The sequence below is a fragment of the Poecilia formosa genome, unplaced genomic scaffold (genome assembly GCF_000485575.1).
Source record: "Poecilia formosa unplaced genomic scaffold, Poecilia_formosa-5.1.2 Scaffold519, whole genome shotgun sequence".
NCBI lineage: Eukaryota > Metazoa > Chordata > Actinopteri > Cyprinodontiformes > Poeciliidae > Poecilia > Poecilia formosa.
The window spans coordinates 88644-110863 of NW_006800458.1; the positions used below are offsets into that span (position 1 = coordinate 88644).

The window sequence follows — 22220 nt, forward strand, 5'->3', positions numbered from 1 at the left end:
AGAACCTTTTAGTTTACACAGTGTCAGCAGCCTGTAGACTTACGTATAACTCAGATGAGTCATGAACTCTGGCCATTAGATCGTCACAAGATGAAAAATAAATAAATGTTTTCATGGATTTCATTCAGTTCTGATTAAACCTGCAGTTCAGTCTTAATTAATTTAAAGTTTGTGCTTTAGCTCCATGAAACTTGAGGCATGTTTTGGCTGCTGCAGGAACCAGGCAGTGATCTTTAATCGGTTTCAGAGTTGGCTCTTGTGAGCTGGTCGTCGTTGGGTTGTAATCTCTCTGCTCGTTTCTTCTCACTTTAGAAACAAGAAAACAGAAAAACTCCAGCAGCAAAGTCCCTTTAAAATGTGTGTGTTGTGCCTTTCTGATGACTTTGTACTGAATTAGATCTGATATTAAATATGAGTGTGACAGAACCACAGCTTTGATTTTGATCACAATAGGAACTGGACTCGGCTGCCATCATTTATTTGTAGCTTTGTTTAGGAAAGTTCTGGAAAAACTACAAAATGATTCCAGCCTGCAGAAGCTGATCTGACACTTTTCCCTGACTTGACCTCCTTCCTCTTCCTGACCACAACCGCCTGAAGGCAGCAACCGCCGCCTGGAGGGAACTGATTCACCTGAATCTCCCAAACAAAAGGAATCACTTCAGCAGACACAGATCCTGAACACCTGCTGTTCAGGATGAACATCAGAGTTTCTGTCAGTCAAGCTGAGGTTCAAACCCAGAAACCTCAGAGAAACTTTACTGTAGATCCGTCTCTGCTGCTCAAACATCAGAACCGTTTCTTTAAACGTGTTAATTCACTAACAGACATGGAAGTGATCTATATCTGGTCATGTGTATTACTTTGTGAAATGCTCCTAGTTTTACTTTGTGTTGAAAATGAAAAACACTGGATTGGATTCAAGTGAATCAAACATCCAGCTGCTGCAGCAGCTGCAGCTCCTGCAGCTGCTGCTGCTGCTGCTGCTGCTGCAGCAGCAGCAGCAGCAGCAGCAGCAGGGCTTGAAGAGAGAAAACACAGTAAAACTCTGAGTCAAAGAGAAGCTAAAGCATTAATGGCAGCTGCATCCAGATGTGAAAACCTGACAGGAATCACATTCTGTATGTACTGGACTGAATTAAACTTTAATAATCATCTGTGTTTTAAAACACTTTCTCCTCTGTTCCTCAGATTTTACTCCTGAACCAGTTAAATCATGTCAGTGTTGATCTTTATTCACCTGCTTCTGTTTTCATCAGCAGAACCAAGAAAAGGTTTTCATAATTATAAGTAACTATAAGGTTAAACAACAGGACATAACATTATGTGTGTCCTGCAGGGTGGTGATCCCCTCAGCTCAGAGCTGACTGGACCTTCAGCACCACGGACAGCTCCGGGTTGCATTTTAAAGGGACAGTTCACAGTTTTTACTGCTGTTCTATTTTAACTTATCAAATAATTTATTCGGTGCAGATCAAACTGAGTGTTTTTGTTCTGATGCGTTTACTTGAGGTTCTTGTTATAACTGGAAGTTTTATTTAATTTTGTTTCAATGACTCCTTTAAATTTAAACTTTAACATCTTTAACAGTGCAGCTCCATCGAGCAGAAAAAGCATTAAACTCCAACCTACTTCCACTTCGAGACACACAGCAGGTTATGAGTCAATGTTAATATTTTTTCTGTTTTGTTGAGCTGATAAATCCATTTACAGCCATTAATAATTCAGCGTAACATGAGACAGACATGTAAACGGACTGAACCAAGCTGCAGTGCTGAGCTCAGCAAACATCTACTCTTAATTTATTTTATGTTAGTCGGGTCTGGCTCTTCACTTATTTGGAGTTTCTTGTTCAAAGCCTGAAACATGAAGAGTTCAGACCATCCTGACCTCCAGTCACTGTTAATTATTAATCACCTCAAACATGAAATATGTTTGGAGCCAAAACCAAAATGAGCTGGTCTGAGGTCAGTCCTTATACGTCTGGTTTGTATTTACATCTGTGTGTGTGTGTGTGTGTGTGTGTGTGTGTGTGGTGAGCAGCTGATCTGTGTTTAACCCAGATTCTCTGGCGATTAGCCAGCAGATATCGATAAGACTCACTCTGATGTCATCACACTTCTTATCCGCCTGACATGATGAGAGGATCAAACATTTCAGCGTCACTCCTCACGTTCATCCTGGAATAGTTGATTTTTAACAGAAATGTCTGCAGGCGGAGCGGAGGAGGGAAGGAACAGATTACTGACATCAGCCTCTGCAAATGAGATTTTTTTCTAAGCAAATTATGTTTAAAATCTAAACCAAACGTCTGTTTGCCAAACTCATAACTCGGTCAACTTTACTAAAATGTTAAAATTCTCTTTCAGTTGTGAAACGCTCTGATGTTTTAACCTATCAGGAGAGTTTGAATAATTTTGCTCAGATTTGATCAATTTAACTCTTTTGTTTGGTCTGAAGCTGTTGGGCCTGCAAAGCGACTCACACACACATAACAGGACAGTTATCAGTAAATATATTGATAATGAGTTATGCTCAATAAATTAGTGAAATGTTCATTTATCTCAGTCACTATCAAATGGATTCATTTCACACAGATCAATGTTTTAAAGCCTTTTTCTGTTACTGATTTTCTGCCTGCAGTCGAAAATACAACATTTAATATTAGAACAAAAAATATTTTGAATGCAGAAATTTAACATCTGCTTAAAGGTAATTTTCTATTAGTTTGACAAACGGGCCTCATATTCTAATGGACATCTTTATGTCCACAGGCATCATAACACCAACAGCAACTGCTGCACATATTTCTGTCCTTTAAATGTTTTCTGGTTTATGGTCATTTGCAGAATTTCACCATGAAGCAGCCAAAGCCAGCAGATTCTCACCTCAGTTCAGAAAGACGAGTTTCAGTTTTTCTACAGTAATAAGAAACCCAGTCGACCTCGCAGTCGGCTGCTGACTGTTTCCGTCCCAAACATCCTTAGAAACGTCCGTCTCCTCAGCTGTAACTCTGCAGTTCAGCTGTTTGCCCAGCAGAACCGGTTCCTCCGCCTCGGCGCTCAGAAACACCTGGGAACCGTTTGCTTCAGCCACGTTCTGCTGCTCCACTGGAGCCGACGCGCCACAGTTTGTGCTGAAGGGCACCGTGGACGCAGCGGTGACGTTTAAAAGACTTTAACAGGGTTTCTGTCGGCTTAGGGGACAAACGCTGATGGAGCCCAGCACTCGGTTGGACCACGGCGCTTCACTTTGAGGAAGGCTGGAACTGTTTTTATTGCTGAGACACGATAAGACAGAAGAAGGAAAGTAAACAGTGGAGGAAGGTTTCTGCATGTTTAATGTGCGCTGGCTGTGATTCACCTTTCCTCCTTCCTTCGGTCCATTATCAGACTGAATGTTCCTCCTCTGAACTTGAATAGCTTCTTTCTGGCATTTTCATGTGAATGTTGGGTGAATGTGCTGCTGTGTAAATAATGAAAGAGTGTGCTCATGTTTGGATGCATGTAAATTATTCAACCCTTTCCTCTGCCTCACACACACACACACACACACACACACACACACACACTCCGTCAGATTGTCTGCACGCCACAGTCCTGCCTGTGTCTCAGTGTCCATCTGTCTCTGTGTCTCATGTCTTATTGAAAACCTCAGATGAAGATGATGTCAAGACAACGTTTGTTTTCCTCCAGAGACAAACATCAGGAGTCGGTCGGCCTTCAGGCCTGCAGACATGATCAGTTACATCCTGCAGCTGGACTGAACGACCGAACGTCTTTATTAGGCAACATGGATGTCAGATAGATAGAAGTCATTCCCATGGAGGGTTAGTCTCATTTCTGTTGCTGATATTCAGCTCAATTTAGCCCCACATGTTTCCTCCCAACAGGTTGTGAGCATCCTGAGCTACACAGAAACCCAGACAGTCATCTTAAATCAAAGAGAGATGTTACAGTAGCACAGAGTTCAGGATAATCCAGAGCTCAGATGCATTTAATCTGCATTTCTACAAGCATTCAGGTGGGAATGTCTCAGGCTCCCTGTCTGCCGAAAACAGCAGCATCTTTATGAAAATCTTACAAAGATATAAAAACTCAGACCAAACCTCAAGAAAGGTTGGATGGGTTTTCTGAACAGGCATCAGAATGTGTGAGATAATCTGCAGTTTGTCATCAGGATCAGCTTCCTGGTCAGACTGATGACCGATGATGGATCTGAGGCTCTGATGCAACGGCTCAGGAGTGAAGGATGTTGTCCTGCTGGGATCGTTTCGCCCGCGGGATCGAGTGTCACACAGAAACGCAGGAGAAGAACAGATCAATAATCCATGAGAACCTTTATTTAGTTTGAGACTAAATGTTTACAAACTGTGACATTAATAAATGAATTAACAACATGGTAAAAGTTGCTGCTATGTTTTCACTTTACAAACAGCAGCTGATGCCAAGCCAGTGATGGCTGACCGCTGCATGACCACTGGAGACAAATCTGCCATAAACTCACAGAAACATTTCATTTATACATTAAACTGGCTGTAAAATGATCACATAGGAAGGAAACTTGGTCCTCCTGCAGGCTGGGCTGTGTTTGTAGATCAGCAGTGCCAAACTCCCTTCTGTAGCGTCTAGATGATCCAGCTCTAGAGGACTGACTGCTCGGTTCGCTCTCCTCACCTGTCAATATTTCATAATGATTGATGAACAACATTACAGTCAGACCAGCTTATAATACCCACCAAAGTGTTTGCACAGCAATAACCAGAGCGTTTTTCATTTTAATGACCTTTGAATAAACTCATCAAGTTCGTATCTTTTCAGTTCCATAATTAATTGACTTGTTTATGAGAGTTCAGTCTGAGTTCAATTAGAGAGAAATAAAGCAGGAGCTGCAGTGGCTGCTGGGACGCAGGAACATACAGGAAGTGATCTGCATTAAACTCTCCTGCTTCTCTCTCCGTTCGGCTGGATGGGATTTTCTAGGGAGCAGATTTTATTTATTATTCAGAGAATAATGTGACTCTGGAGTTATTTTAGCTCCAGATCTCCTGACTCGCTCTCTCCCTGCTGTCTCTCATTAGCATAGCGGGATGTGATGAGGATCCTCCACGTTTCCCACACAAGCAGACGAACAATGTGTCATTACAAGCTGATGTCATAATGTCTTCGCCATGCCCTCCCACAATGCTTCACTCTGCAGGCCAATCCCATTTCCCTGATCTGCACATAAACAAACCAAAACGGCGTCTTTGTGTTTAGAAGCATGAGAGCGTGATGGAAACGCGTTTCTGCCTTTCCTCCCTCCGTTCTGCTCTTTCTCCATCCATCCACATCAAACGCACTTCAGCGGCAGAACGCTGCTGACACACACAGAGAGTTAATTAATTATCAATTGGAAAAGCATAACAACAATGCAGGAGAGCAGAGGAAAGCTGAGAGTGAGAGAGCAGATCGATGAACTAGGGTGTGTGTGTGTGTGCTGGACAGACTGGCGATCTATGAAACGAGTTTCACTTTCAGTTCTTCAGACGTTTTTCCATTTATTCACATATAATAAACATGTTTAATGATTTCAGTCATTATGTTTGACATCATAAACCTGAAATAACTTTTAGTACCAAAGTGTCATGTTGTTGCTCTTTGTTCTCTTGATGATTTTCACTTCAGATTATAAATCAGAACTTCCTTCATTTCCAGTAATAATGTAAAACATTATTCCATCTTTTTTTGTCTCATTAAGTTTCTCACAGATTGTATATAAAAAGTTAAGCAGAACTTTTTGTTTTTCATGCTGTCAGATTCATATTGTAAAGTAAAAAGTCCTGCAGTTTCTGCACAAATTTATAGTTAAAAGTAAAAACAATATTCCGTCTATTTGCCCAGTGGCTGAAACATGGTGGCAGATAAAATGTTCAAAACTTCGACCCTCAGCTGATGGTGAAGGAGAAGAAAAGAGAAATTCTCCATCATGGGACTAAAAACTTTCATTTATTCTCTTTGTCATTGTTCGTGTTTTAACTTCTGTTGCATTTCATCCGGACTGTTGGAGTGGAGGAGCCTGACCCACTTAGGTTGTTTAAATAAATGATTGTTGCCTCTTGGTGGAGCTTAATTAAAAGCTCAGTGAAACCCAGGAGGGCTCATTACAACAACCAGAACATTTTCTGTCATTTTATCTGCAACTTTATTCTGTCGCTTGTTTTCATTGTTTTCTGCATCAGAGTTTGACCAATAATAATTTCTAGTTCACATGAAGCTTCAGCTAACGCTAACGTTAGCCTCTACAGCCCAGCTTTCTATCCAAGCTCCTGAAGCTTTGCTCAGATTAACAGATTAATTATATAAATATCTTTAAAAAGTATTTGTTCAATAATTTACTCCAAACGAGTTCCTGAATAGAAAATGTTTATTTTTTTGCTGCTTGGTTTTCCATGTGATTGATTACAGACTAAAAGTCCAACCATAAATATTTAGTTTCCTAAATATGTTTTCATCTGAACACGTCCAACTTCGTCTCTTTATGTTTTCACTGAATGTAATTTTTACTCATCTGCACTCAGTGCAGTGCTGGACATCAGAGCCTCATGTGGGCTTTACGCATCTTGACCTCTGCCACTGTGGACCATTTGGAACGTACGACCTTTGACCCACCGAGGGTCTGAGCGAGGATCAGCCATGCTGCTTTCTGTCTGCTATTTATCTGCAGATCAGCAGGAGGGTCTGTGGGGGCACCGGGTCAGGGTAGGGGTCAGGGTCAGGGTAGGGGGTCAGGGTCAGGGTCAGGGGCGGGGTAGGGGTCAGGCTGTGCCCCCTACAGGTTCAGCTCGTGGCTTTTAGGAAACGGGTTTATTGAAAAGTTCTATTTGTGTTTGGGTTAAATAACGTGAACTCTGTCCTGTTGGTGATGTAGTGAGATCCACCATGTTGGATTAAAATGGCCATAAAACCATAAAATAATATTTTATTTCCTATCCTTTGATGTCTGTAAGGAAATGAGTTTTTATGATGTCACATCCTGATTACAGCAGAGTGTTAAATCTTCAGTGAATTACAATGAGTTCAGATTAAAAGGAGCTTTTAGATCTACAGATCTATAGATCTGTGTGTTTTGAAACTTTTATCTCGTGGAGTGAATGTAGCTGTAAGCAGATTTATAAACCAGGAGGATATTCTGAGAAACATCAGCAGTGTTTTGTTTTTGTTGCCATGTTTTGAATGTTTTCATTCTGAAACTCATCTGTGAGTTTCCAGGTTTCATAAACGGCATAAATCGGGTGAAATGGCTCCATTTTGAATGAAGTCTGCACTGCTCTCCATCTGCACCTCAGAAGTCTGGATGGCTTTTAAAACAAGCAGAGGAACCACTTCAGTCAAGAACCTTCAGCGTCTCTCATGTAAACACTCTGATAGTAACGTTACGGCAGAGAAACTGTTTGTTGAACATTATATAATCTGATAGCCGCTGATGGATGCACTCTGTTTGGAACGGTGCTGTGATGTGATGCTGTGGACCAGAACCATGAATCAGGCACTTACCCCCCGGCCTTCTCCGGTTTCTGCTTCTCCTCCCTTTGCATCATAATCCTGATGAGAGCATTCATAACCTGCTCTGAAATCGATACTGGAGTGGAGTACATGTGTCTCCATATGCTGCATGTTTAATGTGTTTGGACCAAACATGCCGTCTCAGAGTGGAGGAAGGCTTTACGGGAATCGGCGCTCCGCTCCGATCAGGCCGACCTTCACAGTCGGCTCAGGTTCCTGCAGCTCAGGCTCTGCTGTAAATCATGTGCCTGGGAATGGATTCAGTCCAATCTGGTTCCATCCAGCAGGAGTCATGATGGAAGATGAGCTGCTAGAGAAGATCAGCATGATGGGAGAATGACCTCCTTCAGCCTGCTTATAGCTGAAACTGCAAAGTTTCATTTAACTGAATGTGTTGATGTGAATCAGTCGTTAGATTACTGTTATATTTAACAAAGTTAAAGTTTGGTTTATGTTTGCACATTGAGGCAAAAGCCTTAATGCTGCTCTTATCAAAGTCAATCTGTTGGACTTTAACTTGGCATTGAGTGGCAAACTGTTGGACAGGAAACATAAAAAATACTTATAGCATGAAAAGATTTAAAGTGTACTTTTGTTGGCACAAGAGAAGCTTCAAGCTTCAAGTTCTTTTCATAAAAAATAGTAAAATAGAATATTAATAGCTGACAAGTTGACAAGTTTTGCCAAGTGTTACAGGCCCAGCCTTTCCCTAGGTGGCGGTAGAGAGCAGCATCTGGGGGTTTGTTAGTTTTAGAGACTCCAGATGTGCAGCTCGTTGTTCGCCTTGCCAAGAAAAGGAATAAAGTTCTACAAGTTTTCATCTCGTCCTCCTTGTTTGCCGCCAGCGGAGCAGAACCTTTAAGGTTACCAGCAGACGAGCCGAAATAGACTAACTAGGTAACACAAGTAAAGATCCAACAAGCAGCAGAAACAGCAGCTGGTTCACCAAACGTTTGATCTTCTTTAGGTGATGGTACAATTACGTCTCATTCCTTTAATATCCACATTTTGATTTAAATTAATAAGCTCAACATGGAAGGATGATGGCAGCAGAAGTCATGTAGATTTAAAATGCTTTGATTTGGAGAAACTGATTTTTAAACGTCTGGAAGTTTTGACTGCAGAGACTCTGGAGACTGTTCTCATCCACTTTCATTTATGTGTGTGTGTGTGTGTGTGTGTGTGTGTGTGTGTGTGTGTGTGTGTGTGGGTGTGTGTGTGTGTGTGTAGGGTTGGGATTTCTGGGGAGTTCAGTGGACCGCCCGGCTCCTCTGTGAAACAGAATCACATTTTTCACACCACTACAAGCAGAGCTTAATTTGTCTTCCTTACCCATAATCCCTTTGGTTAATTCACCGTCACATTTGACCCCAGCAGGGCTGAAAGTCACTCTGAGTGACCCGAGTTACTGCCGCTGGGCTCGGTTCTGCTAACTTTAGCAGCATCCTGTGTTCTGGATCCGCTCACGGTTTACGTGAAACAGGAAGTAGCGAACCCGACCCCGCCCCTCCCACCCCTGTTTCCCTTTCACACCTCAGCACTCATTTTAATTAGCCTCTCTCTGATAACTCTCCCTCATTTCCTTCCCTTGTCTGTCTGCCACTCTCACTGAGCTCATCAGAGTCATTTCTCAGTAATTAATGAGCCGATATCTGCTGGGGGAGTCGGGGTCACACGCCCTCCGCCCGTCTGTGTTGGACGGTCCCATGACTCATTGTGGAGGAAAGAAACGGTTCGACCTCCAGCAGGGCAGCCGCTTTTAGTTCAGTGATTACAAAAAGAAATGAAAAGCACAGAAGAGGTTTTCATTTAATAATGAGATATGATAAATCTTTCAGACAAAAGAAGAATCACAAATTCAGGTTTAATAAGATGGAGCTCAGTGATGAGAGCTTCAGTTAAACAGTTCAGCTTTTTATTTGCCTCCATCTTGATTCATAATTAATGCGAACAACAACAGGTGCAGACATAAAATGATCGGCTCTGTTGGTTTATTTTCACTTTAAATCCTGTTTCATGGTTGGATCATCACGAATGAACTGAGAGATTTTGGAGGAAATTATTCTCCGTCTCTAGTCAGGCCTAATTAATGCTGATCGTTTTATTTCAGGCTCACATTTTAATCTCCAGTTTGGAACAAACTATTTTCTGGAAGTTTTATATTTAATCCTAATTCACAACATTAATCTTCAGTTATTCAGAGTTTATTAACTCCTCTGGGTTCTGATACACAATGCTAAAAGAAACTGTTACCAGGACACCACTGTGTGTTTTGAATTTGCCTTTTTGCTTCTGTATATTAATTATTCTGCCTGGTTTCTAAACGAGGTTCGACTGAAGTTCAACCAGACGGCGTTCTGCTCTCATGAGGTCTGCTCTCATTTAGTTTATCGATGTTCTTCACTGCATTTGTGGGATCCTGGACTTATTCCGTCTTTATTTTCTCATGTCCTTCAATGTTTTTATTTATAAACCAATCCTGTCCAGTAATTAGCTACAAGCATTTCCATGGTATTAAACTTTATGCTCTGGTCTAAATCAACTCACTAGTTTTTAGAAATGCTCAGAAATGTTCTTTATGTGGAAATATGTCCTTAAAGCAGCAGCTTGTTCCCTCCATCCTGCTCCCATCATGCACTTCTTCTGGCTGAGTGAGATCAGAAAACCTCTGATTTCTCCAGAAAGAAACCTGCAGCAGGATCCAAACCTGCCCAGGTCTGGCTTTACAAGCTGGAAGTATTTCACAAGATGCCAAAACCATGAAAAACAGGAAATCCATAAAGGACTGGTTCACGATTCCTGGCCCTAGTCAAAGCCCAGATCTTGGTGTGGTTGAGAGTGGCACAAACTTTCCTGAATCCGAAGTCAGTGATGGTTAATGGCTGCAAGATGCTCACTTTGGTGAAATTCTATCAATTAACCAAAAATCAACCCGACTTCTGAAGTCTTCTGTTCTGTCCACCTGTCCAGGTGTCCGACCAGGTGAGGATCCTAACCATGGAGAGGCTGTTGCTCTGCGTGATCCTGGCGGTTTCCATGGCGGTGCGGGCACAGATCTGTCCGAAGCGCTGCGTCTGCCAGATCCTGTCACCGAACCTGGCGACGCTCTGCGCAAAGAAAGGTCTCCTGTTTGTGCCGCCAAACATCGACCGGCACACGGTGGAGCTGCGGCTGGCCGACAACTTCGTAACAAGGTGACGACTGCATGAGAGACAGCCAGATCAGTCCGCGAGGTCAGTGCGGCGCCGCACGGCCTAGTTACTTCAGTTGGCAGCCATGGCCTCCATGTGGCACCGTGTGAAGCCAACGCTCCGCTCTGAAATCCTGCAGCTACGCTGACAGAAAAACAAGAACTTCTCCAAGACAGAAACCTTCATGTCTTACAACTACAGTGTTTTACTTCTAACGATGTTGATTACAGGGTTCCACTGTTTATGGTCTTTATTAATAAAAAAAGCATTTTTATCCAGAGTCCAAACTCTTTCACACCAAACCGGGCTGCAGTTCCTCCTTTTCTGCTGACATTTCTTCCAGTTTCTTTGCAATGTTGCTAAATCTCAGACTGACTGGCTGAAGGCTGTCTGTGAACATCAGGTTTGAAGGCTTGGGTTTTATGTCTGGACTTTGACTGGACCATTCTAACACATGGATCCAAAGCAGTCCATCATTCCTCACATATATGAAAGTGGCTCATTCCCTTTGCCCACTGCATGTCTGCCAGTCAGGCCAGAGAGAGTTTGCTGTCCTCTGATCATATATCCAGTGAACAGCAGTAGTATCAGTAATCCCTGTAACACTGACAAATGGAAGATAAATTGAGTCCTTTGCAGTGAGGAGAAACAAAACTGGTTGCAGAGACATTAATCTACAGCATCACGAGGCGACAGCGCCAGAATCTTCTGGTGAATATAAATCAATATTGGAGTTGAAGGCAGAGATCACTTGATTGTGGGAACAAACTGAGCTGCCACTGGATGCAGATGAACCCGTTTGGGTAGAAGAGGCTCTTCCAGGCCCTGGAGGAAGTCATGGTTGGTCCACAGTCGCTGGAGCAGATGGCAGAGGATGACAGAGGACTCTTCATGCCTGCAGATTTTTGAATGAGCTGTGAAGGATAACATGTGAAACCTTTTGCATGAAAGAGGTTTCCACCATTCTCTCATTAAGTTGATCCTTACTGTAGGAGTTCAGCAGACAGACGGTAGAGTTTGGTAAAGCAGCTCCGCTGGGTTATGTGATCAAAACGCTGCATGAGGTCTGATGTTTAATTACTCTCTGGTTTGTGTCAACAGCGTGAAAAGGAAAGACTTTGCAAACATGACGCGGCTGGTGGACCTGACGTTATCCAGAAACACCATCTCATACATCACACCTCATGCCTTTTCAGACCTAGAAAATCTCCGAGCGCTACACCTCAACAGGTAAGACGTCAACAGGGAGCAGTGGAGAGCGCGCTGGCGGCGAAAATGCTTGGATTACTCCGTCTTTGCTGTTTCTGTGCTGCAGCAACCGTCTGACGAGGATCGGCAACGACACGTTCAGCGGGATGTCAAAGCTTCACCACCTGATCCTCAACAACAACCAGCTGGTGCTGATCCATCAGGGAGCGTTCAACGACCTGCTGGCGCTGGAGGAGCTGGACCTCAGCTACAACAACCTGGACTCTATTCCATGGGAGGCCATTCAGGTCGCGCCGCACATTCAGGCTAAAAGATTAAAGTCAATTATGGATAAATCAAACACTCCTTTTCAACCCTTCATATTCTATTTAAAAGAGATGGCACTTTGACTATGAGAAGTGGGGATAACATATAAAAATGTGGTTTCATTTCTCCACCTCCCTCCATCCATAACCTTGTCATGCTTAGCAACAATGAAACATCTCTAGTGAAAGCAAAGGAAATTTTAAAATATGTATTTTTCTCTTCCTTATGCAGAGAATGACGAGCCTCCACACACTGAGCTTAGACCACAACATGCTGGATTACATTCCAGAAGGAACCTTTTCCCTTCTGCAGAAACTCAACCGCCTGGACGTCACCTCCAACAAACTCCAGAAGCTGCCACCAGACCCCCTGTTTCAGCGGGCGCAGGTACAAAGCCCAAAACTCAGCAGCAGCCAGAAACCAGTGTGACAGCAGAACTTTGAGTTTATTCCTAAAACAGGATCTCTGTTTAAACTGTTCAGGAGCAGAAGAGGCTGAACACTGAACAAATGTTGCTCGTCTCCAGTTTCTTCGGTTTTGTTTTCTGACATTTAAATGTTTCTGGCCATTGATCCTCCAGGTCCTAGCCACATCAGGGGAGATGACTCCCTCGTCGTTTGCGCTGTCGTTTGGAGGAAATCCTCTCCACTGTAACTGTGAGTTACTCTGGCTGAGGAGGCTGAAGAGGGAGGACGACCTGGAGACCTGCGCCACACCTGAGCACCTGGCTGGCCGATACTTCTGGTCCATCTCTGAGGAGGAGTTCCTCTGTGAGCCGCCGCTCATCACCAGATTCTCCCATGAGATGAGAGTCCTGGAAGGACAGAGAGTCTCTCTCAGGTACGAACTCTGGAGCCGAGAAGAGCTGCTGACCAGCACGTCAGAAACTTTATCCAAAACCTGGATTGTAGCCTGTACTGAGTCCAGATTTGGTTTCTTTAAAACTGGTCTATTTACAATTTTCACTTTCTAATTGAAGGGAAATATTTACTAAATTATCTTCATGCAACTAGAAATGATTTATGGAGTATTATTTAAAGACTTTTCCTGTTTTGGAGAAAACGTCTTCTTGATGTTCAGTCCCAGAGGGAATGCGATTCATCCGACCGTTTTACTTTTATTGCTCATGTTTGACCTACCTCAGCCTCATTCTGCTGCCTCTCTAATGAGCCCATTTGATCTGGTTCTGTTTCACTAAAGGTGTAAGGCAAGAGGCGATCCAGAACCAGCCATTCACTGGATCTCTCCTGAAGGCAAACTGGTGTCCAACTCCTCCAGAACCTTGGTTTACAGCAACGGGACTCTGGACATCCTCATCAGCACGGTGAAAGACACGGGCTCCTTCACCTGCATCTCGTCCAACCCGGCCGGCGAAGCCCACCAGACCGTGGAGCTGGTCATAATCAAACTGCCTCACGTCTCCAACAACACCAACAACATCCAAGAACCCGATCCGGGTTCGTCAGACATTTCCACGTCGACCCGAGGCGGCGCCAACGGCAGCAACGTGACGGGCGACGTGAAGGGCGGCGTGGACAAGCGGGTGGTGACGGCCGAGGCCAGGTCGTCCACCGCGCTCATCAAGTTCAACTTCCAGAGGAACATTCCCGGCATCAGGATGTTCCAGATCCAGTACAACGGCAGCCAGGATGACTCGCTGGTTTACAGGTGAGACGACGGCGAGAAGCTTCACTGGAAACCGAACCAGTCTGAGGCTCTGGATCAGATTATCCTGGAACATCATTACAGAAAGGAATGATCCGCTGAAACAAATCACCTTCTAATAAACACAGAAACCCAGGAAGTGACATCAGAACCTCACACATCGTCCGGTATTTATAAAAACAAATATCTGCCATGGCAATTACAAAATATTTTTCTTTTCAGAAAGTTTTCATCCACATGAACACGTACAACTGCAGAAATGAGCCAAACCCATAGGGGGCAGTGTAGGGCACAGCTAAAACCTGTCAACCAATCAGAAACAAGCTGGTAGTGGCGCCAGGCGGTTTGTTTATGTGGACAGATATAAAGGTTGAACCATTTTAAAACAGCATATTCAAATATAAAGTTATTAAAACAAAAGACAATGATGATGGGAAATCATATCAAAGCCAGCATGTGGAAATGTTGGCGCATTATTTGCAGAGTCATCAATATGAAGAGAAAAAGGCAGGAAGGAACGATAAAGTCGTTTAAAATGAGGTTGATAATTTTCATTTGTCTTGTAATTAATTGATTTATTGTTTATCGCGACAGGCCTATTATGAAATTCTGATTTTACCTTTGGTCTCCAGCTGGACGGTCGACACTTTCCATACGCTCAGAGTCACGCAGACCAAATCCGTCTGCAGGGGAAATGATTGCTGCAGCTAAATATTTGCTCAGGTGAAATGGGGAGATTAACAAACACAAAGAGCCTCTGCAGGGAAAAGCGCCAGAAATGATCTGCTTCCCATCTCAAGGCTGAAGCAACACGACTTCTCAGTTCACATCATGATGAGAAGGAGCAAAGTGTTGGACTGTCTGTAATGAGAGAGATCCAAACCGCAGACAGCAGAATCCTGAACAAGCACAAAACATTTAGAGACGAATCCACAGCTGTTACCTTATTTTTAATCTGTGTTCATAATTCATCAGCTCCCAAACCCTTCAGGGAATCATGGAGACGCTGGAGCCAGTGGGATTCATCCTCTGTCTCTTTCATTAGGAGAGCTTCTTCGTCCTCCTCTTCCTCCTCTTCCTCCTCTTCCTCTCTCTGATGTCTCAAACCTCAAAATTTTCAGCAAATGTTTTGGATCTTTGCTTTTGGTTAATGAACATAACTAATGCTTTCATGTCTTTCCTGAATTATTTTGATGAAAACTTAGTTGGAATCCTTGTGAATGAATGTTTATGGAGTAAAATTCATTCACAATTCATTCATTCATTTATGGGGTAAAATTAGTCAAAAAATTTTAACAGCAATAATTTCACTTATTTAGCCCGTCAGAAAAACACGGTTAATATCAAAGTCATATTTTCAACATGTTATTAGTTCATTTATAAATGTCATTTTAGTTGATTAAATATTTACTAATCTATGAATTACTTGCTGAGTCAGTTAGATTGTGACTTTTTATCATTTTAATCAGGCAAAAATCAGCAGGATTGCTAACAGCTTATTTACTGATGCTATCAATAAGCAGCTTAATGACTAAAACCTACGTTTTCAATGAAGTATTAGTATATTTCTATAATATCTCTATAATCTGTCTATATCTCTGTGATATTTCCATAATGCCTCCCAGCTGCTGCACATGGTGCAGACAAACGTCTGCATTAATCCCTCACTGCTCCGTCTCTGCAGCTTTCTCGTCTTTTTCCTCAATAAGAAGTCATTTGTGTGTATTTTGCATTTCTCTTGTCTTTAGATAGCAGATTGATTGCCTTTCCACACCTCTGTCAGCACAAAGAAGCATCTTATTGATCACTACACAAACAGAGAGCAGGAAAACTGGAGCAGAGAGAAAAACAGTAAATTGGAATATAAGCAGGACGACAGTGAGGTAAAGTGCTGGAACATGGAGGGAAGGAGCCTAATAGACGGGGGAAATCTGGCCCTGTTGTTGCCAACAAGGCACTTATTTTTCAGGTTCAGTGAGAGTTTATTGATCTGCCACACATTGACGTCCTCTCCGCACTCAGCATTATTCTGCTGAGTGGGAGGAGTTCAACATGTTTCCAACTATGAATTCAATACGTTTGCTCAAAGCCTCGTGAGAATCCGTCATGTCCTGCTCCTGCAGACCTGTGAGCTGTGCTGGTTGTGTTGTTGGCTTTGCAGTGAAACCTGAGCAGCCTCCTTCCTCGGCAGGGTCAGAGGTCGGCTGCAGAACAGCGGCTCACCGGGACGCTGGGCGTGGCTCAGACACATGGGAGGGTACCGATACAGCGCCGCTGTTCTAACACTCGTCTTCCTGCTGAAGGACTGTGTTCAACCCAGAGCTGGGCCGGCTGCCCAGTCGGTCACACAGGACAGCAAGCAGGTCGATACAAAAGTAAAACGCAGAACTTTGCCTCATTAAACTTCCATTTAAAACGAGCCAATCTAACAGAAGCTCCAGGTAACAGTCCAGGACACGTCCGTCTTTACAGCACAGACTAACAAGGAGTGTTGACCTAAACAGCACCAATCAAAGAGAAAACCTGGAGATGGCGTACGGCTGTTTCCATCTCAACCTGATTTTAACAGCTTCAGCTCCTTCCAGCTCATTTCCAGCTTTACAGGCTGGAAGCTTTTACTCATCATCAGAGAAGCTGAGCCAGAAGTTTCACAGCCGTTTTTACATTCAGGTGACAGACGGGTTAATCAGACGGGAAGTTAAAGGCTTCGTCTGAATAATGGATCAGCTTCATGGCCTGTCAGCAGCACATCACAAACGAAGCCGTTTCAGCCAGGAGCAGAAACACAAAAAGGATCAAATGCCTCCCTGGTCCACAATCAGAACAAGCAAATACATCCAGACAGAACTGATCCTTCCTCCTTCACTCTGCTCTGATTGTTTTTGACTCTTTTTTTCCTAAAATCTTCCTCTAGCGGCTGTTTTCTGCTCCAGCAGCTCCATCAAGCCACAGGGGCCGGCTGCCATTTGCTAAGTCAGAAAATAAAGTTACACATCAGGCGAATTGTGTGACCATTTTTTTAAATAATGCTGCTCAACAGGGGCCTGAGGAATGGCGCCAAGCTTTAAGAAAAGGGCCTTCGTTCCCTTCCTGTAGCTAGCAGGATGTAGCTGATCCTGCAGCGCTCCCGGGAACGACGCTCAGCTCAGCTGTGCTCAGAGCATGAAAAATCAGGTCCAATTCTGATTTTATAGGACAATAAACATGCAGAAAACCCAGCAAATCAGCATTATTTTTACTGCTAGTCAGGTTTTAGATGGAGCCAAACGTGGCTGAGGTGCCTCTGAACAAAGGAATGGAGAGAACAAAAAGATTCATACGCCTCATTAGAGTTTGATAAAACATGTCAATATATCAGTAGACAGGAAATATATTTTGGTATATGGTTTTCAGAATCATTTCCAGCAGAAGACGAATGTGCAGCAGTTAGAAAATGTAGATGCAATAAAGGTGTGAGAGTTTTCAGAGATGAGTTAGCTTCAGAAACGGTGCTGCGCTGGGCAGCTGGAGGCCTGCAGCAGAAACACCGCCTGATATCTGACATCTGCTGCATTATGAGACCAGCCTAAATTTAGACACTAAAACCATCAAACATTAAAAGTTCTCTGCTGCTTTTTCTGAATTCATATTAACCATAATCATTCATGCTATGCCACCTGCTTTACATCAGACCTTCACTATTAAAACAGTTCATTTAAAATCTGTTTGCATTGGCTGGACATAAACCGTCACAGTAAAAAGTTAAATTCTAGGGTTTAAAATTCAAAGATTTTTATTTTCATAATTATGTTTGACATAAATAATATTATAATTGTCTAGACATTAAAAATCAAACTTCCTCCTGTGTCGTGAAGTAGATATTAATATACTAAATAGACACAGAAACAGTTTTCTGCCTGAAAGTGACGGGCTGAACAGGCCCAGCCAGCCGGGTGGGGTTAGCGTAGCTGCTGCGTTAGCTGCTGCGTTAGCTGCTGCGTTAGCAAACATTAACTATGAGGTCAGCAGCAACGAGGAAACATTAATCCTCCTCACTTTGTGCTTAGAAATCAGTTATTCCCAACCAGGCTGATTGGAATTGCTGCTAGCTTGAATGTCGTGTGTAATTGTTTAATTACTTACATGTTTAGAAAGATTAAAGAGAAGAAAATTAGATTCAGACGCTGCTGAGTGAAATGATTTATGGGATTACTGCAGTAAAACTAGAAAGGCAGTGAGAAGGTAAAGTTAGCATCTCTAAGAGGTTCAGCGCAAAGCCAAGTTTTTAAAACCAATAGCAGATTGTTAAAGTTATTTATCTGTGGAAGCTTCTTCATGTTTGAGGCTGTTTAATTTAGATGAGTTCGCTCCGCAGCAGAGACGCTCGCCAGAAGCACTGAATAGTTTTCCACCAATAATTGGACAACCTACTTTCAGAAATCTGTGACCCACATTTTGGTTTCTCCTCCAGTAGAGGAATGCTGGGGAATGTTTTGCATTTTTTATCTTGGTTCATAAAAGTAGAGAATAAGCAGTAATGCTAACATGGAACTGCTGCAATTAGAAAATTAGACAAAAGCTTGTAGTTTGTGGTCTTATTCTGCTGATACAACTTCCTGTGGATTTTACAAGAAATCATTTTATTTACCTGAAATTAGGCAAAAAAAAATATCAGTTTTCTCCTCTGACGCATAGAGGTGTGTGGACACAGCCGAGAAAGGAAGAGAACAGAAATATTACTCAAAATGTGTATATATATGGATCCATTTCAGCCTCCCTGAAGCCAGTGAAATATCTTCTCTGAATCTCTGAACTGCCTGAGTTTCCTCCCAGCTCTCCGGCTGCTGAGGGTGAGAGAGCAGCTCAGTTATTAGAACCTCTGACTTCTTATCACGCGGCTGCAGTTCAACCAGAAAACGTTGGTTTTTTGTCAAGTCGCCGACTTCAATGCTTTTTTTATTCCTTTCCTGGAGTAATGTGTTTGTGGCCTTCAGGCTTCGCACAATGTTTAATCAAGTGAAATGGCCCCAAATAGAACAACCCTGTATTGTGTTCACTGAATGAGCCGTTCATTTGTCTTGAGACAAAAAGCTGAGTCTGGCTCTGCAGAGAGGATCTGGAGTTGATTACTGCTGGAAGGCAAGCCTGGCATCCAGGGATGAGTGAAGGGTTGAGTTCATCACCGTGTGGCGCTGCATCAGTGATGAACGCTGGTAGAACACCGACCAGCCTGTTGGCGGACGCGGCGGCCATGACAGCTGCTGGTCGCTCTAAACGACATCCAGATGCAAAGTAACATAAAGTCTGCCTCAGATGGAAAGCAGAACTGGTTGTGCTTACCTCAACATGCAGGCAGGCATCGTCTCTGTTGTGTCTCTCTCTCACACACACACACACACACACACACACCGCGGCTGCTCTGGGCTGAGGGCTTGGCAGAGCACAGCAGATAGATTAGTGTAATAGTCTTGGCCAAGGCAATCATCTGCCCACTGCAGGGTTCGAAATACTGGCAGCAAGATCCGACCCAGACAAAGAAATTAGGAACAATGAATGAGTCAGTTTGGATGAGATCACAAAGCTCCAGGCTCACACCATCAACAAGACGGCAAAGAAAGAAAGAAAGAAAGAAAGAAAGAAAGAAAGAAAGAAAGAAAGAAAGAAAGAAAGAAAGAAAGAAAGAAAGAAAGAAAGAAAGAAAAAGAATCTCACACAAAGGAAATGAAATGTTTTGACATGAACTATTCTGAGTTCATCAAGCAGAGAAGCAGATTTATTGTGGGTTTCCTGTGATGATGCTCAGGTCACACACTGACGCTGACGGCCTTACAAACGGCTTTACTGGTCAGACTGGTCCGACTGGTCAGACTGGACAGCGTCTCATCTGGCCTGTGTGACAGCCAGACTCATGCAGCTAATGGTTTCTTGGAGGAATGGCTTTCATTCATGTGAATACATTGGAAAAACAGGCCAAGCAACCAGGAAGCGTTACGCATAATTAGACTTCCAGCTCCGCCTTCGGGATCCGTAACCATAGCAACCTCAGTGACCCTTCAGGCTGGAGCTCCTTTGTCATGAAGCAACATGCTGCTGTGTTCGCTGAGCTGTTTGGCGTTCGGTAAAACGAGCTTTAACATCTGGTTTCCATGGTGACTGTGGTTGGTTGTAGAAACACTTCCATGCACCAGACAGGGAAACAATTAGTCATTTTTATGTGTTGCAGCTGTAACAGGTGTTTCCTGTAGAAGGTGCCCCTGGTCTCCGTCGGCCTGTGGAGGTTTCCTCTGGTTTCCTCCTGATCCCAGAAACACTTCCTGTTGGTTTTAATCTGCGTGTTCCTGTTCCTGCCACCATAACCATCAGCTAACTGCTACAATAAATACATTTCATGTATTATTTTTCTGCTACAATATCTTAAGTCTTCACTTTACAAAGTTCTGATACTTTAGCAGCTGAACTGAACCAGGTTTTGAGGATCCATTCCTGTCAAATAGATGTTAAGAATAATCTCATTTTACTTTTCATTTATCTTTTTTAAATCCAGCCCAACATGTTAATTAACTGGGTTCTGTTACATGATGCATTCACCTGCAGTTGGAAATCAGAGTTTTATTCTGGGTAACATGGAAACTCCAGCTCATAACTCTTGGCTGGCGGTTCTTGTGCTGCTGAGAAGGTAAAACATTTAAATATTAATCTTATTTTCATTTTGGAGAAAATGACGTTTCTGCATAAGTTTCACAAACAGTGATTTAAACAATCAGCAGTCAAGAATGAGGGATAATTGGAGCCTGAGACTAAAACGCGGATTGGTGCAAAAATCTGAATGTTTTCTCTCTCTGAATTTCCCAACATTTCATTTTGCAATGAAACTGCCAAAGACTGAATTTTTACTCCAAACGGAAAAGTTAATTACAGATATTGTGAACTGTGCCAACAGGGCTGATGATGGTTCGGGTCAGCAGATGGTCAGAGTAACAGAACAACTGGGCCACGGCTGATTCTGAGATCTGAGTTTTATCACAATAAAACTACAAAACCTTCAACCTTCTTCTCCAAAAGCTGGTCCAGCATTCAGGACGGGAACATCTGGAGAACCAGCCTGAGGTCAAAGGTTGAGGTTTCACTCAGACTCCACTTATGACATGTAGATTATCAAATTCAGTCCAGAGTCTTAAAGAGACAGTAACATGTTCCTGTAATTTACTTGAATCAGATATTAACTTCTACTTTACCAGCTGTGGTGTAAAAACACAAGTTCTTACAAAATGTGTCATAAAATAGAAAAGTGCTTTTTGTTTTCTTCCAGCTTGTGTTGGTCCCTGACTCAGTGGAGCCCTGGGCAAAGAGCCATAATTCACAAACCAGGATTAAATCCCATCCCTAAATGTTTTCTGGAAAACCCAGTGAAGCTGAGAGCCGGACCAGTTCTGTCCAGTTCGTGGGATTTTCCATGAACATGAAGCTGAAAACGGGTTGAAGCAAAAATAAATGAACTGTTAGGAAAACAACACAAACCAAAGGTTTGGTTTTGATTTTACATCATGAAACTGCAGCTCCTCGTTTCACATCTTCTGTTTCCCTGCAGGTTCTTCTCAGTGCCTGATAAAGTAAATATATCCACCAACATAATATTCACTGTTTTGTTGGTACATGTTTTAATGCATATTCAGGGATTTAAAGTTTTAATGAGTCAGTGAACACTGAGCCCAGAGAGCTGGCCTTACAGAGGTAAAAACCTGAGAGAAAAATGTTTCCCATTACTTAATGCTGACTAATGTGACAGAAGCGCTCTCATTATTACAGCCAAATGAAGCCCGCAGCCACAGCAATATTAGGCAGATTAATCTCTGTCTGTGTTGTATATAAATGTGGCCACTTGTGTGTGAGCTCGTAGGATTTAGTGACATTGGCTCCTGCCATTAACCTGCAGGCTTCAATGTCACTTTAAGTGTGTCGAGTTAAATCCGTGTTTAGCTCAGGTTCCTCGTTATGGTGATTAAAACATCGAGCAGGAAGACAGCAGTCATCTAACATTTAGATGCTCCTATTAGCATTCATGGGGTTGCACCAACACACACACACACACACACACCTTACAGGATTATGCTGTTCAGCTAAGGGCACGGTGACCTACTGCTACATTTATCCTGGAGCTCTTAATACTGACCATTAAACCCCAACATGTCTCCTAACCTTCACTGAGCTCAGCTGTAAACCAGAAGCTTTTACCGGGCCGGGCGGCCGGAGAGGAGTGGAGGCCGCCCCGACCGGCCCAGGCCGGCCCGGGCCGGGCCGGGCCAGCCGCCAACCAGCCGCCAACCAG

The 22220-nt window shown here is 43.1% G+C and overlaps 1 protein-coding gene across 3 annotated transcripts in view; it reads left to right on the plus strand.

The window, feature by feature from the left end:
* Nucleotides 1–22220, plus strand: part of LOC103129142 (leucine-rich repeat and fibronectin type-III domain-containing protein 5) — an 86627-nt gene that overhangs the window by 60549 nt on the left and 3858 nt on the right. For all 3 annotated transcript variants that reach the window (XM_007540122.2, XM_007540123.2, XM_007540121.2), the window contains 6 exons: nt 10515–10738; nt 11837–11965; nt 12051–12231; nt 12482–12637; nt 12831–13090; nt 13451–13918. In XM_007540122.2, the coding sequence (XP_007540184.1) occupies nt 10542–10738; nt 11837–11965; nt 12051–12231; nt 12482–12637; nt 12831–13090; nt 13451–13918 (1391 nt within the window). In that variant the 5' untranslated portion in view covers nt 10515–10541. The remainder of the gene's footprint in view (nt 1–10514; nt 10739–11836; nt 11966–12050; nt 12232–12481; nt 12638–12830; nt 13091–13450; nt 13919–22220) is intronic.